Source organism: Diceros bicornis, chromosome 13, assembly GCF_020826845.1.
Source record: "Diceros bicornis minor isolate mBicDic1 chromosome 13, mDicBic1.mat.cur, whole genome shotgun sequence".
NCBI classification, from domain to species: domain Eukaryota; kingdom Metazoa; phylum Chordata; class Mammalia; order Perissodactyla; family Rhinocerotidae; genus Diceros; species Diceros bicornis.
This window is the reverse complement of record NC_080752.1, coordinates 7121151-7138917: the sequence shown is the minus strand read 5'-3', so window position 1 is coordinate 7138917 and position 17767 is coordinate 7121151. Positions and strand designations below refer to the sequence as shown.

Genomic DNA, 17767 nt, shown 5'->3' with positions numbered 1-17767 from the left:
CAGCCTTGGGTCCACAGGGTGACAAGTCACCCAGAGGTCTGGTTAAAGGCCTGCTCCTCCCCATCTTGTGGGGAGACTGGATGGGTCAGATGTGCTGGTGCCGGCTTGGAAGCTCTGGGTTTTCTAGAAGTTGCAGAGCAGTCTGTGCTTCTGTCTGCAGTCTGAGCTGGGTTCTAGCCCCGACCACTGCCCTGCCCACTCTGTGTCCACCCCACTCTGAGGGCCCTGGTAGGTAGAAAATGGGTGGGCAGAGACACCCTAGCAGCTGTCGATGCCTCTTCTTTCCTCTTCGAAGGATCTGATGCTGCTACCGATGAGGGCTACTTCATCTATTAAACCCAATACACTTGTCGCAGCTGCTAAGCCCCCGTAAGCCGCCGGGCGCCGTGTTTGTGATGGGACTGACAGTGCATGGAGGAGGCTGATTATACACGATTCCATTTCGCGGGCCCAGCAATGTAATTTCACAGGGCGATCAGCGTTTGCATGTAATAGCAGGCTGTGCTGAGGTGTCAGAATATTAAAGGCGCTAATGGCAAAGCTCCCTGTTACACAGGGGGCCACCCGCCGCGCCTACAGCAGGGCTGTGCGGCAGGCCCGTCGCAGATGGCTGGCCACTAAGCTAATGGGGCAGCAGCCAAGGCAGGCAGAGCCACGAGACAGGAGAGCCAGCCGGGAGCAGCTCAGCACCTGCTTCCCCGCGCATGGAAATTACAGCAGCCCAGGGGAAGGGAAGTGTGCGTGCCCGCCTGGCACAGGGCTGGGATGGTGTGGTTTGGTAGACCCAGCATCTCTCATCCCAACTCCACCTGCCCTGGGTAGGACTCGGGGGTTCCTCAGTCATCTTCCCACCTGCCCCACTCTCTGGTCAGGAAGCCACAGCTGGGCAGGTGGGCCCTGATGGCTGAGAGAGGTGCAGTTGGACAAGTGGCACCCAGAGACTTAGAACCAGAGAAAGGGGCTTAGGCACAGGCTCTTGGTGAGAGCTCTTAAAACAGATTCCTGTCCCGCACTGATCAAAGTCAGAAAGCTCCTGGGTCCCTTACCCCCACACCGCACATGCTAGCAGGAGAGAGGGAGAGAGCAGGGATAGGAGGCAGGTGGGAGAAATGGGGTAGATGATAATAAGGGCCCTTGATTGATGACAGTGTTGCACAGAGCTGGGAGGCAGCACCTCAAGATATGGCTCCTTCCATCCACGTTGGCTGCCCCCGCTACACCCAAGCCTTTGCCCGTGTTCTCACCAAGCTTGCTCCTGTGTTCTCCTTTGTCCTTGCTGTGTCTTCTGCCTGGTGTCCTCCAGTACCATTCCCTCCAAGAAGCTTTCCTAGCCACCACCCACCCTACATGGGCCTGTTTGTCTCCACTGTCCTTGTGGGCACCCACAGGAGACAGCCTCCCTGATCCTCTTGCTCTGATGGCTCCCTGGGTCCCAGCCTTGACTTCTCAGCCAGAATCTCTGAGACATAGCCCGCATCACCTTGCCCTGAGCTGGACTCCCAGGAAGCCTCTGCTAAGATTCGTAGGCGGATGTAATCTCTTAGGGAGGACGTCTGGAGGGAGTGGGGAATGGAAGGATGGGCCGAGGAACCTGAGGGAGAGTTTGGTGCCTGTGTGGGTATGCTCTCTTAATGGTGTATATTTCTGGGGGGTGGGGAGGGGGCTTTAGAAGTGAGTGCTGGAGGCAGTGGGCGTGTGGGTACAGGCGTAGAGGGGCAGCAGGTGCGAGGATCCAGAGCCCACATGGTAGGAGCACAGATTGCTGTAGGACCCTGTGTTCTCTGGGTGGCTCCCTGGGTCCACTGGCTGTGCCTGAGGGGTACCCGAGATGGCAGGAGTTGGGGGAGCTTGCCATGCTGTGCCCTGGTACCGTGCCTGGGGGGGCTCTCCGAGGCGGGTGGCCACGTCTGAAGGTTCGGCTCTGCGGGGTGTGTGCAGTACCTGGGGCAGACATGCTAGGGCTCTCAGCAGGGACAGCAAGGAGAGAGCCCAGGCTGAAGGAGAGCAGTTTTAATTAACCGTTTTTAATATCGTTTTGGACTTCGGCTGGTACGTGAAGGCCCCGCTGGAAGCAGCATTTGTAAAAATTAAATCCCTCTTATTAGGAGCTTGGCAGACCCCTGTGCACGTGCACCCCTGGAGGAGGTGCTGGATGAGGCCATGTCACAGCAGCAATCGGTTATGACGCCTTATCTGGGAATGTGAAACTGTGCGGCATGACACCCGCGGCCACGGTGGAGACGCCAATTCATCTCACCCTCGCTCTGACAAGCTAGACTGCCCTTCCTGAAAGGCATCCGTCAGGCGGGACCAGGGTTGCCGCCTTGCCTGGTCCCTCTGCTTTCTTGCCGTGGGTTCTGGCTTGCCCTGGTCCAGCCAGTCTCAGCCTGGCCCTCCTGGGCTCTGCTGCCCTCCACCCCTTTCCACACATCCCAGTCTGGGGAAGATCTTGGGGAGTCATAATTATAATAATAATCTAATCATGGTGATGTGTCGGGGCAAGCGTCTAATGTTATCTGAAGTGGTCTTCCCGCTTAGCTGCGATAAGACTCAGGATGACGTGCAGATAACGTTGAGCTGTCCTGTCCCCGAGCCGCGAGCAGAGCAGAGGGGCCTCGGCAGCCCTGCCGCCCGCCACTTTAAGCCGGGAAGCGGCAGCACCTGCTAATGCAAGTGTTTAATATTTGATGGGCTGGGATAAAGCAGGATCACCTTCGAATTGAATTGAGTGTCAGCCGAGAATCTATTACTGAAATTCGGGTGTGATTTGACAGCAAAGTAGACGATGTTATTCTTCACTAGTTACTGCAATCTTCTCCCCGACATCACTTAAATATTTTTTTCTTTGCTTGAGTAAACACACATTATCCTTCTTTTTTCCCCCTTCCTTCCCTCTTTCCTTTTTAGAGGGGAAAAAAACCCCATCGAGCTCGCCTTCTCCAGGCTGATAGAGTAGATTGTTATTTCTTTATTTGTCCTATTAAATGGAATTTCTGATCGTTTAATCCGGCCTTTGTAAGTGATTTTCAAATACTTGAAAGCCGGCCCGCCACTGCTCTCTGGCCCACTGCGCTCCAGCCTCGGCCCTGACCACGCTCAGCAGCTCCTCCAGCTGTGCACCACCCAATGGCGGCTTTCCCTGCTGCCTGCGTCCCTGGTCCCTGCCCTGGTTCGAAGGCAGCGTCCTCTCCCCTGTCCTGGAGCCTCACACTCAGCCCCCAGGTTGTGGGTACAGCTGTGGCCTGAGAAAGGGTGGGAGGGTTGGCTGGGAAGCTGGGCTGTGGCTGGTACCTCTGTGGTCAAGGAAAATGGCTTTGGAGGGTGCTAAGGTTGAACTTCTCTGGCTTCTCGCCTCCCAGTGCCTGCAGGGCTGAGGCTTGATTCCTGCAGCTGGGAAGGAAGGGTACTAGCCCTCTGCCCAGCCCCTTGGCACAGACTGTGTGTCCAGCCTCCTGTCTTTTGTTTCTGACCCCGTGCTGAGCATTCTCCCCTGTGAGGGAGTCTGTGGTGGGATGGGGACCTCCTGGGCCCAGTGATGGGTGGGGGCACTGCGGTGCCCATCTGACCACGGCTGACAGTCACTTTAGTTCCATCAGTGGACTCACCATCCAACTTCTAGGAACTCACCCTAGCTTCATTCCCACTGACCACTGCCCTGTACACTGTCGCCTTCCTGCCACTGGGAGAAGGGCAGCCTGGTGTTTGGGGACTTCTAAGGTGAGGGGATGGGTTATGTTTGAAGGGTCAACTAGGTATACAAGCCCACTGTTAGAAGCCTGGGACTCTGCTAGCAGGCTGAACAGGAATTAAATCCCTGTCGGGCCACTTAATAGCATTCTAACCCTCTTAAGTCTCTTCTTTCTGGGCCTCAGTTTCCTCATCTGTGACATCAGGTTGTCATGGCTGTAAGGCACTGTAAGAGAAGGTGCCATCCCTATCCTGCCATGTGCCCCCCCACCGTGGAGGTTGGTGGCAGCCAGGTGGCGCTAGTAGGGGATGGAAGAGGGCAATGGAGTGCTGGGGGCCTGAGCAGATCGATGCCCCCAGCACTTCCTTCCCCAGCCCAGGAAAACAATTAAGTACAGATCGATGGGTGGCCGCTTTGAATATGCATAAGTGAGCACTTGACCTTCAACGGAGATCTGCTCCCCACAACATACACACACACTCCCTCTCTCCCTCTCCCTCCCTCCCTCCCCCATCCCTCTATCTCTCTCTCTCCATGTGCTCCCCTCACAGCTGCTTGAGTTGACCAGGTGACCATACCCCTCCTCAGTTGAGCCCCTACATGACACTCAGCTTTCCACAGCCTGACCTGCCTCCGGGTCAAAAGCAACTTGACCACAGGCAGGTGGTTGGGCCCCTCTCACTTCAGTTTCTATCTGTGGAGTGAAGTCTGGATGCATTGCTCTCCAAGTCCTTCCCAGCACCAGTCTTGGTGACCAGTAATACTGTGGGGAAGGGCCCAGCAGAGTGCTGGGACTCTGGAAAGGGGGAATCTAAGGAGGGGTGGCTGGTGAAGGGGTGTCCTGATGAGAGGAGGCATCCTGATAAGGAGAGTCTTAGCAAGTGGGAGCTCTCTAGAGAGGAGCCTGGTGAGGGGACACCCAGTGAGGGCTGGGGGTCTCTGATGGGGAGATACCTAGGAGAAGGGAGCTCTAGAGGAGGAAGGGGGCTTTCTGGTGGGGGACCCTGGTGGAAAGGGGACCCTCAGAAAGTGGCATGATGAGAGTAAACGCCTAGTGAGAAGATTTTGGGGGGAGGGCTGTTGGTGAGTGATGGGGTTGGTGCAGGGGTCAGGGCCTCTGTTAACCACTCTTGCCTCCTGTCTTCCAGGCTTACAGCTTCGCCATGGGCTGCTGGCCCAAGAATGGACTTCTAGACATGAACAAGGGCCTCAGCCTGCAACACATAGGCCGGCCCCACAGCGGCATTGGTCAGTCCCTCCACATATCCCCTTGGCAGCTCGGTCAGTCCCTTGCCTGCATGCCCTAGTTCCCTGGCACACAGGGGTTCTGTGGCTTATGCAGTGCTCTAACAGGGCACTCTCCATAGCTGGGGGGAGCGGGGAAGGGGGGGTGGAGTGAGGGGAGAGTGGAACCAGACCATTGGAAAAGATCTCTCAGAACAACATTTAGGAGGAGGCTGGAGTCTGGGCTTTGGGTGGGTCACAAGTGGCCTTGGATTCAGGCCAAGGTACCCCCACTCCTGGCTGCAACTCTGGTGGGTGATGTCCTCAGAGAGTTGGGCATATTTCAGCTTATCCACTCCCCGTGGAGCTGGAGAAGGCTGTTTAATATTGTTTCAAGTCTGTGGCCACTAAACTGGGCGATCAATGGGAGTTAAGGAGATGAATTATTTAAACCTCACCAGCTTTTAATTAGTTGGGGTCCTTCTGACCGATGGCTCCATCCACAGGGTATTGACGCCCCCGCAGAGCAGCAGCCTCCATTGAGCGGTGCCTGGGTTGGGAGGGGCCACTTGGGGTACCACCTGGAGGTGCACCCTCAGGGGGATTCCTGCTTGGGAGGAGGCTGGAGTGGCTGTGGTTCTAGACACTAGAGGCTCTGCTAGCTTCTGATATATCAGTATACATATGTGTCTGTCTATGATTGTGTGTGTGTGTCTGACACCTTCGGCTGAATGTCTCTGTGTGTCCATTTAAGAGTATATATGTGTCCATGTATGTGTATATCTGTTTGAGGGATGCGTGTGTGTGTGTAACAATATATCTGTATACATTTTCCTGAGGGCACTTGTCTGTCTGTAGAAGCAACCATCAGCTTGTGTGTATATCCATCAGAAAGTGTGTCTGCTTGTTTCTGTATATCTTATTTTGTGTGCGTATGCACACATGTGCATGCAAATGCTTTCAAGCAGGGTACTTGACAGGCATACGCTTTGTTCCCAGCGGGGAGGAGCGGTGGGTATTTCTGGGTGGCCCTATGATATTATCATAACCTGTGCACCTTTGGGGACGTGTGTGGGGGAGGGGACTGGCAAGATACACCATGATCCAGTCACCTGCTACAGACTAGCCCCTCATCCTTTCCACAGACATCACTGGTGCCCAGTGGGTGCTGGGCATGTGAGAGGAAGTTCCTGTCCTCAGGGAGCTCACATCCTGGGAGGAGACAGAGACTGAACTGGGTGGTTGCCACCCAGGTTACTAAGGGCCATTATAGAAACATCTGGGCTGCCCCAAGGGAGGTTTCCCCTGTCCTCAGTTGCCAAAGTAGCTTCTACTTCATTTACATTTCACTGACTTCAGGGATGCCCCATATCATTCTTCTTGGGACACCCCAAGGCTCTCCTGAGGTCCAGGGGGAAAGAGGAAGTGGTCAGTGGGCCTGGGGAATTGGGGGTGGGGAATTGGGAGTACCCCACAGCAACTGCAGTTCCCTCCTATAGGAGCTATTCCTTACAACCTAGAGGAGACTCCAAGTGTAGCAAGGTCATATGCCTGAGAAGTCAACAGGAAGTTTCCTAGAGAAGAGGACACTTGAGTCAGGGGATCCTTAAAGGATGAATAGGAGTTTGCTAGGCAGAAAAGTGGGGGAAGGGTTTCTACTTAGGGGGACTGTGTGTACAAAAGCACAAGGGCATGAGGAGGCCCAGCATGTTGAGAGGACAAGTTCAGACGTCTGCAAGTAGTTTCCTGGGACTGGAGTGGCACATTTGGGTTAGGGAACAGCTAGAAGGTAAACAGGGAAATAAGCAGGCCTCGAATGCCAGGTTAAAGGGTGTGACAGAGGAAGTTTGTTAGTGAGAACCACATGGTCAGAGCTCTTCTGAATCAGTGAGGCCATTTGTGCAGCACAAACTAGTTCTAAGTAGGTGCCCAGCAAGTGCTGTGGGTGGGTGAATGAACGAGTGAAATCAGTGAAAGTGATGGGAAAGGAAGGGACCAGAGAACATAGACCAGCGAGAAGACTTGCACTGGCCCTGGGGAGGAGGAGCTGCCAGAAATTGAGTCTAGCTGGTGGGAGGGACCAGCGAGACTGGGTTAATGCACCCTGCACAACCTTGAGTTGGGTGCCCTGCCAACACCAGAGCCTCCCCAGGGCACTGGGGGTTCCTGGCACCTGGTCTTTGTATCTTGGAATGAAGAGGGCTGCCCTGCCAGCTCCCAGCTGGCTCTTGAGGGGTGGGTCAGAGCACCCTCCTGGCTGGCTCTGAGGGGTGGGTGAGGGTGCTTTCTTGGAAGGGAGGAAGGATGCAGGGCATTAATTAGGCTGGGAGAGGCGGGGAGGGGAGGTGTGGGTTTTGAGCAGTGAGGTTAATGGCCCTCGTGCCAAAGAGACAGCTTTAATGAGCTTCAGCTGGCGGTGCCCCGCGTTACTGTGCGTGCTAAAAGGGTCGTGCTGTAAGAGTTTGATGTGGACTGTTTCCCAGCCCTGGGGTCAGGAGTCAGCTCCTGTCACTGGCCACTCAGGCTGGTCCTCAGTGACATGGTACTAATTAACTGTGAGGAGCTGCCAGCCATGGGGAGTGGTATGTATCTTGGCGGGGGGTGAGGCGGCATTGGTGATGCTGGGAAAGGGTTCTGCAGATCCCACAGCTTAGCTATCCCCAGGATCTGCTTGGTTCTCCCACAATGCCATGGGGGGCAGTGCAAATCACTAATGACCCTAGGCCCCAGAGGGATCTCCTGAGCATCTTTCTAAGGTTTGAGTGGCAGGGGGAGCTTGTTGGGCCTACCTGGTGGGGACTCTTGCTGAGCACTGGGGTGGTGGAGGTGCGGAGAGAGTAAGGGGGCAGGCATGCTCGAGTCCGAGCTGACTGGCTGTAGCGGGGAGAGGGCCCGCTGCAATGGATGTGCGTGGCTGAGCTGTTTGAGGGGGAGCCGTGGGAGTGTTTGGGCAGAGAAGTGAACTGGTCCGAGTTAGGCTTCAGTCAGAGCAGTCTGAACCGTTTGTACTGGGAGGACTAGAGAGGAGAAACTGCAGAAAAGGAGGCCACAGGGGCACAGTAAGGTACATGAGAAGTGATGGTTAATTCAGAGCCGGCAATGGCTGTGAGTGGAGGCAGGGGACTCGTTCAGTGAACGTTTACCTTGCACCTACTGTGTGTCAGGAACTGTGGTAGGTGCTAGAAACGTATTGGTGAAGATGACACAGTCCCCTGCCCCCACAGAGCTCACAGGTACAATCACCAGGATGGGGTGATGGCTTGGCCCTGGGGACTGAGGGAGAGGCAGGGTTCAGGGATGGGGCTGCGGGCAGAAAGGGGCCTTCAGGGGCTGTGAGCATGGTCTCTTAGTCAGGGGAGGGATGCTTCCTCCTCAGGAGCCTGCTGAACAGGTGGTGTGGAGCAGGCTGTGGGTGAGGAGAGACTGCACGTGTGTGTAACTGCTGGCAGCCACGGCTGTTGCAGTGGGCTCGGGCAGCTTCCTCGGCAGGGCAGCCTCCACGGGACTGCTGAGTGGTCCTTCTTTGATTTCAGCAAAGGGTCAGCAAGGCCCTCACATGCTGTGGGGGCACTTTATAATAACTAATTTCACTGTCACACCAGCCTTCTGCAGGCAGGCATCGTCATTCCCGTTTTACGGATCAGGAAGCTGGGGCTCAGTTAAGTGACTGGCCTGAGGTCTCACAGCCAGTTGAACTGAGGAGCCGGGATTCAAACCCAGGGCCCTCTGAGCACAAAGCCTGTGTTCTTACCACTGTGCTGAATGAGGAAGCACCTTGATGGTGTCGGGCTTTGTGCTCCCAGCAGAGGCGATGAGGAAGAAAACAAGCTCACAACCCTCACCTCCCTCCGTGTCATGGGAAAGATGCAGGCCTCGACAAAGCTTCCGTAGCAACAACTGAGGAGGAAAGGAAAGGAGGCGTTGTCACCCCTCCACCCCTCCTCCAGTCGCCCTCAGAGCCAGGGCCCTGCAGCTGCTGGCTTCTGACCTCCTGCTGACCCAACAGTTCTCACTCTGTGATTTCCGTTTGCTCTTTACCTCTTGGCCCAGGAAAATCCTGCCCATCTTCCAGGGACCACTTCCTCTGGGAATCTCGCCTGGCCCTCCCAGCTCGAGTGTACAGAATACACCCTTGGGCCCCGATTACAATTTGTTGGGGGTAGTGATCAGGCCCTACATACTTGACCTCTCTAAGGGCAGGACCCGGGCCTCCTTCCCTTCTTTCTCGTTGGAAATCCATGCAGGAAATGTCAGTAAATCGCACCTGTTGGGACGTGGAGGCCCCACACACTGCTGGTTTCACTGCTGGGAGAATAACCGGAACCTTCCCTGATGCCCAGCTGGGTGGTGCTGCCCTGGTTGCTTAGTGCGTCTGCTCAGGGACTGAGGAGGGTCCCTCTGAGGCTCATGGTAAGGCAGGATGGCCAGACACCAAGAGGACTGTCTCAGGAGCTTGTTGCCCAGCACGGTTTGCCAAGGGAGCTGGGCCGGCAGGAGGCAGGGTGGGCGCCTGGCCCCAGTGGGGTAGTACTGGCCTGTGGTCTCCCCTGAAGGAGTGGGGTGTCTGTGAGGAGTCCAGTCAGAGCGCATTAGCTCTGTGACACGGATCTCATTAGCGCCCGTGAGAGGTGTCACTGCGGGAGAATCGTCGGCTCAGGGAGACGCTTGTACCAAAAGGAAGAAAGGACAGTGACAGCCTTTTCTCTGCCGCCTCGGCTGCCACACTCCCTGGGCCACCCGCCCTCCTCCTCGTGGGGGTGGGGGCGCTGGCTAATGAGCTCGTCTCCAGTACAGCTTTGCCTTCCGCTCCTTGAAGTTCCCCAGGTCCCTCTGAAGACCTCAGGCCTGGGATTAGCACACACCAAAAGCCAGCCCCCCTCTTACCCAGCAGGGAGTTCTTTCTGATCACCCTGCCCCTGCTGCCATGGGCAAGGGAAAGGAGGTGGGGCCAAGAGAGAGCCACTGTGGTGGGGGCAGGGGGTTCTCACCCTTGAGCCTCAAGCCCTCTGCCTCCCTTGATGGAGTGACCATGTCCACTTCTCTGCAGTGGGCTCTTTCTTCCGAGAGTTGTAAACTTCTCCACCCCTCCCTTCTCCGTGACAACTCCTGTCCTGGCAGCATCCCCATCCCTATGGTGAACCCTTCTCTCAAGGCAGGGAAGAATGTGGGGACTCTGGCCAAGGGTTCAGCAGGTAGCATTTAGATGTGATCTGGTATGGGACTTTCTGGCTCAGCTAGAGGGCTTCAGAATCAGCAAGAGCCCAGTGTCCTAGCTTCGGGTGACCTGAGGGTGGTGAAGTATTGATAGGAGGTCGCTGCAGATCTGATGGCTCTCTCCCTGGCTGTCCCAGAGATGCCCCAGAGATGCAGAGAGGTGCCTCACCCCCTCCGCCTGCTTCAGCCATCTCAGGGCTGGGAGAGAAGTCAGCTCAGCTGCCTTATGGGGAGGGGGCAGAGACAGCTGGAGTGCCTGCTTCCCCAGCATTACCAGCCCCCCTCCTTGTCCAGTTCTTTCTGGTGTGGCCCAGAGAAAGTGAAGAGAGCCGGGGGTGGAGGGCCATGAGAAAGGATAACTCTCCAGGCATCGACAGAGTCTCCACTAGCCTGCCTGGATAGTGCTCAGGGACAGGGGTGCTCACTCCTTCCTCCCTGAGCTGGCACCCTTGGAGCCCCAGGAACATTTGAGGAATTGGTCCTTGTCAGACACCAGGCTCTAATCTTAGTAGCAACCACAGATGGAGAAACGGATAGAACGATGGACAAGTGGACTGACGGGTGGATGGAGGAAGGTGCTGGTGTATGTATGTGTGTGTTCTGTGTCTGTGATGCACTGGGAAGTACAATCTTTGTTTCCCTACCTTCCTAGCGTCGGGCTGGCCTGGCCTTCCCTTGTCTCTCTCTGTATCTCCTGTCAAACCATCGCAGACATAAATGACAAAGAAATCAGAAAGACAGATCAATGCCGGCCAAATTAGCACTTGCAGATAGACTGTGCGGGGATGTCAGCGCCCTGACCCCTGGTGATCTTGCAGCCTCCGCTGCGATATTATGCAAATTGCATCCATCTGGCAAGACCTGTGTGCTGACTGCTCCTACTCAGAGGAGTAATGGGCTGGGGGTGGGCAGGAATGTTGGAGCAAGAGTCGATGGAGTGAGTGTGTTCGTGTGTGTGCATGTGTGAGCATGTGCTTGAGTGTGTGTGAGGGCGTGCGGTGCCCACCAAGCAGTGGGCGGTGATGGAGTGATTGACAGGGCAGATAAGGGGCTGCATTGGATTCCTTTGGGCTGGGGGATTAGGAGCAGCCACAGATGGGAGATAACTGGACTTCATTTCAGTTTATTTTCCTCCTTATCCCCTCTCCCCACCTTCACTTCCCGAAAAACACAATCTTTGTAGTTTGCATTTTCATCAATATTTGCAAGTCATTACCACTGGTTTAAGGTGAGAGACAATGTCAGGGCCCAGATCAGGCCAGCCCCTCCCCCAATCCTGTACAGGTCTGGTACCCTGAGAATTAATACCTAGAGCAGCCCAGACAGCCTTCACTCCAGTGTGTTCACAGCATCCCCTCCTCCCAGGCCCACAGTACTCATGGGATGATCCATACCTCGTGGACCAGCCCTGCTGACCTACCTCATCTGACCTAATGCCACCATAGTCCTTAAGCTGGTCCCCTGCGCCTCCCACCTGGAGCTGCTATGTGACATCCAGCAGACGTGCTTCCGCCCCTGGTACTAGCTGGGTCCCCTGGGGGCTGCTCTTCCTCTTCTGCAGGGCTCTGGACCCTTCCCCACAGCTCCTCCCATCCTTGACGCTATTGACCAGGCAAAGTCAGGCCTGTGGCTTAGGGAGAGGGGAACTTATTTGGTCTGGTCTGAATCCCCCATAAACATGTGCTGAGTGCCAGATGTAGTACAGAAGACTTGATATCTGTTATCGCACTGAATTTCCAAACCCTGTGGGCTAGGGGCTGTTACCTCTACTGTGTATGAGGCAACTGAGGCTCCAGAAGGCTGTTATTCACCCAGGACTGCAGAACAAGGAAGTGGGAGAGCCGGAATTTAAGCACATGTCTCTCTAGGGTCAGAGCTGTTAACCACCAAGCTCCACTGCCTCACTGCTGTGCCACCAGCCCCAGACTTCACATATCACCATGCCTGGATCCATTTAAAGGAACCATCCTTGTATAGTAGGCAGGCAAGTTCCTTCAGCTCCTAGCCTCTTAACACAGACCCTGCCTGACCCAGACGAGATCCCTTGCCAGGCTGAACCAGACCAAAGGGGACAGGATTCAAATGCATCCCACCCTCAGGAGCTGTGTGTCTGAAACAATGGGGCTGTAGCAAGAAGGACACACAGAGGACAGAATGCACCCAGCAGCTGAGCCAGCCTAGGGATATGTCATAGCATGTGGCATCCAGGCCCCTGCAGCTCAGGGAGAGGGGCTGAGCAGCTCAGGCCAGCCCCCTGTGGTGGCTGAGGGTATAGCTGTCCCAGGGGCCCCTCCAAAACTGGGTCCCTGCTGTACCCTCCCACCAGGCAGGGTTGGGAGCTGGGAGTGCTGGGGACATGTCCGGGGACACATGTGCAAGGGGAGCTTGTCCTAATGAGGAGAACATGGCTGCTAGTTAGGCGAGGGGCGGGCGGGGAGCTGCAGAGCTGATTGAAGGCAGGGGCAGGGGTCAGACAATTAGGCCCAGATCCGGCCGTTTGATGTGAGTTCTGAGGCCTCAAAGCCTCCCTTCAGCCCGCTCCCTCCACTCCCTCCTCTCCCTCCTCTTTCCTTTCTTCTTCTGCCCAAAGGCAGGAAGGATGGAAACGCTTACTCTCACTGTTACTATTATTAAACTCTGTGGCAGGCCAGCCAGACCCCAGGACTCTTGCCCACAGGGGGCACCCCAGACCCCCAGGAGGCTCCTTGCGCCCCAGGGGGGCATATGGCCAGAAGCCAAGGCCAGCCTGAGGGCAAGGAGGAGCTGAGCCCCACAGCAGGGTAACCCTGCTGCCTTTCTTGCTTCTGATGCAGAAGTGAAGGGGGCCGCCCAGTGGGCATTTGGGCCACATTCCAGGCCTGCTTTGACCATCACCTCCTGCAACCGCCTAGTTCTTTTCTATTCTGTCTTGGGGTTTGGGGCTGAGAGTGTGGTTCATTCATGCTCATACCCCATCACACAAATAGTCACAGCAGTCACACCAAAATCTTGCCCCAAAAGATAAAGACCCACACAGCCCCACTGTACTGTCACACTCACACACCAGAGCATAGCACCCCCTACCCCACCCCAGGTGTCACCGCCACACTTAACCATCACAGGGTCCCTTACTTGAGTCACACCCACAGGGTCTTGCACAAAAGCCCTGACTGTCTCCTGTGGCAGGGCCCCGGGAGCTAAGCCCCTCCCCCAGAGTAGCTGAGAACAGCAGTGGGGTCTTGTGTCCAGGGTGAGTGGGTACCAGGGTACTGGGGCTTCCAGCCCCCTACCCTAGGAAATAAGCCTAGAGAGCTGGTACTGACCAGAGAGTGGGAGGAAGCCAGATTGGGGGGGCAGTGGGGAGAGAGAGGGTGGGAGCAGAGATAAATGTTAGCTCATTTCTTCCGTAATTAGTTACTCCCTCATCCCCACGTTGTAATTGTGAACAAGCTGTAATGTTTAATTAGTCTGTAAATGAAACCCCAATTTCATAATGGCCTGGCTGACAGGGCTAAGTGAGCAGGGGAGGAGGCGGAGCGGAGGTAATAGGGAGGGCCTGCAGTGGGGAGGGCAGACTTGTGGGATCACCTCCTCTTCAGCCCCAGCCTGGCCTCTGTGCGGGGAGGCTATGTGACGGGTCCAGGACTTGCATTCCTGTCTCTAATATCCTCTCCACTGGCTCTTACCCGAGAAAGGAGAGGGAAGGGAAGGTTCCTGGCATCCTTCTCCCTCCCCCCTGGCTCCCCCTCAATTCTCTGGGTGAGGTACCACAATCACAGCCCAATCTCGATGCTTCTGGTTGGAGAAGCTGACTCTGGGGGCCCAGCCTTGTGACCCCAGCAGGGATGATTGCTCCTCCCTAGGTCCAACCTTCTCTTTCCCCAAATCATCCTACTAAGAGACCCTTGCTTGGCACTTGAACCTCAGGATCTGGGTGGTCCCTATACCTAAAGGAGCCAGTGATTGGCGTAGGGTAGGCCCCTCCCCCTCCAGTCCCACCGCTAAGCGGAATCCTCGCGCAGTGCTGATACCCCCAGGCCAGACCTTCCTCTCGTAGGTACCACTGCAGACTGTGATAAACTGGAGCTGCCGCAGGGGGGAGCCCCTGGCCCCAACGCTCATCGGTCTCTCCCTGTCTCCCCCCACAACATCCTCACCGCCCGCCCGCACACGCCCCCGCCCCGCCTGCTGCAGCCATAAATCTCAATTTACGAGGGCGGCTCTGGTGGGGGAGGGAGGCAGCGCCGCTAATGACGGCTCCTCAGCCGGATTTTTCATGTTGCACAGTCATAAATTTTTAAGAACAGCATGGGCAGCACGTTAGCGAGTTATCGAGGCTGCCTCCGTGCTGGCTGCCTAGCTCCAAGAGAGCAGAGTCCGGATAGGGCAGAGGGCGCGTTTGGGGGCAGGGGTGGGGCCTGGTGGCCAGACCCGACTGAAGGCAAGGGTAAGGCTGGGCCAAGCAGCGGGCTCGCGGTCGCCTTCGCACAGAGCCGGGAGCCAAGGACAGGCGCAGGGTGGGCTCGGGCGTGCGGGCACACGGACCATGGCGTTGGGAGGCGCTGATGGATGCTTCTGCTCCAGGACTTGACACTATGATGTACGGGGAGCCTGGGGACATATGGATTTTCTAAGTGGCCACTTTGAATAGAATTACAGACCCTGACCATGTGCACAATGAGGCCTCTGCCCTGGCAGAGCTATGCTTGGTTCATAAACAAGGTGCCTTTTAGGATTGTTCTGGAGAGCTAGAGCCCCTGCAGCTACCAAGGGAGATCCTGGGGAAATGCTCACAGAGGGGGAGGTTTATGGATATGCTGGAGCTGGGAGCCTGAAGCCAAGCTGACCTCCTTCTAGTTAAGGCTCATCACTTCCAGGTTGTGTGGTCCCGGGTAAGTCATTCACCATCCTGGGCCTCATTTCTTCCTCTTTAAAATGGGGCTGATGTTGGCTCCTACCTCTCAGGCTTACTCTGAGGATGAAGGAGATAATGCATTTGCAAGTGCTATAAAACCCAGAGTACAAGCTAGCTCCTTTGTCTGTTTGAATCTCTGGAAAAGTTTTGAGGGGAGTGTCTGGGGAAGAGATCTCTGTGGGAGATGGTGGAGCCTTCACTTTTGTTCATTCATTCATTCAGAGGATGTCTGCTGAGGTCTTCTGGGTGTCTAGCCCGGTACTGGGTTTTCAGAGGTGAGGGAAGTTCCTTCCTGGGAGGTGATGTGAGCACTTGTGGCTGAGGTGGGTCAGTGTTTCCAGCCCTGGGCCAGCTCCAGCCTGCCCTCACATGGCCGCCTCTAAGCCTCAGGGTGCAGAGAGGCCCACACAGGCCACTCACAAGCCTCCAGGCCATGGTGCTGCCACAGCAGCAGGGAGCTCACCTGAGTTTCCTGACCTGTGCAGCTGAGGGCTCATGGTCTTGACGGCCTCTCGGGAGCCACAAGCACAAGGCCACGAAATGAGGCGTGGCTCAAATCAGCAGGGGTGGTGTGAGTGTGTGTTTGTGTCGGGGTGCTCAGGATGACTCCTTGGTAATCCACCAGGACAAATGCTGGTCATTTAGGGAGAAGCGTGTCCCCAGGCTGGGCCTTGCTGGTGTAGGGGTGGTCCCCTGCCCCTTCTCAAGCCACTCTCCTCATGCCCCCTGCACTCCAGCACAATACCCTCCCTTATTTTCTGGAACCTGCCATGCCTTCTCTCACCTCAGGGCCTTCCCACGTGGTTTTCTTTTCCTTGGGAGCCCCCCATTCCCACCCCTTGGCCTAATTAACTCCTGTTCCTCCTTCACAGCACAGCTCCAAGTTTGCTTCCCCAGGAAAGCCTTCCCTGACTCCTAGACTCAGCCCGTCCTCCTCCCCTGTGCACTTCTCCTCCATAGCACCCTGCACTCCCCCTTCATAGCATTTGTCATAGTGGTAGTTAAAAAATAAGTTGTTAATGCCTCTCTCCCCACTAGATTGTAAGTTCCCTGAGGGCAGGAATTTATGTCTGTTTTGTTAAGCTTGTGTCCCCAAAATGTAACATAGTGTCTGGCTCATGTGGGTAGATAGTAAATAGAATGTGTTGTTTTGAATTGAGGTAAATTGAGATGGCCCTGGCCCACCTCTGGGTGCCAGGGCAGGGGGGGAGGTGGCTAGGGAAGTGCCTGGAGCTGAGGTGGTTCCCATTAGTCCTCATGATTAATTCACACCACACTGTGATGGAGTGGGCTTGTCCCCAGTCAGCGCCTCCACTGGGGCCCACCTGTTAGCGACAAACAAACAAAGGGGATAAATAATGCATTGGGAGCTGAGCCAGGCAAGGCGGCGGTATTGAAATTAATAGGGATTAGCTGAGCAGCTTGAGGATGAAATATTTACCAGGTGGGCCTGAGCTTAGGGAGGGCAGCCCCTCCCCGAGTCCCCAGGCATAGCTAGGGCATCATTGGCTAGGACTGGGAGCCCCAGCACCACTACTACCACCCCGGATGCCTTGGTTTGCAGGCCAGACTGGCCAGACTGCTGAGATCTCAGGTCCCAGCCAGTCTCCTGGCACAGCAGGTCTTGGGGAAATCAAGATCCTAGGAAGGAGTGGAGGTGGAGAAGGGGCCAAAGCCCTGGGCACTTTGGAAGCTGGGGACAAGAATCGTGACTGGTTTTCAGTGCCTAGGCATGTCTAGGCTTCTGGTGGCAGATGTCAGGGCTGGAGTAGGTTACCTGTGGTCCCGTCCCATCCCCTGGATCTTTTCCTGCAGTCTGTCCTTTCTTCCACCGAACACATATTTACTGAGAGCCGCTGTGTAGATAATGTTAGTGCCCTCAAGGGGTTTGTGGTCCAGCAGGGATGACAGAGGCAATCACAATGCGGGAACATTGGGTGCTGTGGGAACAATGTGGGAACACATAGAAGGGGTTCCTAATGCAAATGTGGGGGCCCAGGTAAAGCCCCTCAGGAAACAGCAAGCCTGTGTTCCGAGGGACGAGGGGGAGCTCCAGCTGAGAAGTGGAGGAGGCGCTTTCCAGGCAGAAGAAAGCGTGTGAAAAAGCGAGAGCAAAGAGCCTGAACCCCTGGCCCAACAGGAGAGTGGGAAGGATGAGGCCGAGAGGGGAACCTGGGCAGCCCCCCGGAGCTTTATAAAGGAGTTTGGACACTATCCTGAGAGCAGTGAGGCACCGCTGGAGGTGGCTGTTTGTTGTTGTAATTATTAATTCAAACTTTTTACTTTGAACTAATTTTACATTTGCAGAAAAGTTTCTATATATCTCTTACCCAGCTTTCCCTAATGTTAACATCTTACATAATCACAGTGCAGTTATCAGCACCAGGAAGTTAACATGGGTAGTATGCTATTAACTAAACTGGAGGCCTTATGTGAATTTCACCAGTGTTTCTACTAATGTCTTTTTTCTGTTCCAGGATCATTGAAGGGTTTTAAAACAGGGAGTGAAATGACCAGATTTGTGGCTTAGAAAGACACCATGGAGGAGATTGTTGGGGAAGGGCACAGCTGTTGCCTAGATGAGAGATGGTGGTGCCCTGGACCAGGATGGTGGTAGTGGAAATATAGGTTTAGAAATTATTGGAAAATTTGTGGTAAATAAAGCTCGGGGGTGGATAAAATTGCCTAGGGAGAGTAGAGAGTGAAAAGGCAAGAGGGCCAACAGCAGCTCTGAGCAACCCCACATC

General features: G+C 55.4%; 1 protein-coding gene across 5 annotated transcripts in view; it reads left to right on the top strand.

Annotated features, from left to right (window-relative positions):
• Positions 1–17767, top strand: part of ERI3 (ERI1 exoribonuclease family member 3) — a 127035-nt gene that overhangs the window by 97168 nt on the left and 12100 nt on the right. For 3 of the 5 annotated variants that reach the window (XM_058552201.1, XM_058552200.1, XM_058552203.1), the window contains one exon: positions 4837–4969. The exons of 1 other annotated variant lie outside the window; for it this stretch is intronic. In XM_058552201.1, coding sequence (XP_058408184.1) covers positions 4837–4969 — 133 coding nt within the window. The remainder of the gene's footprint in view (positions 1–4836; positions 4970–17767) is intronic. One more of the 5 variants, XM_058552202.1, reaches the window with a different exon arrangement.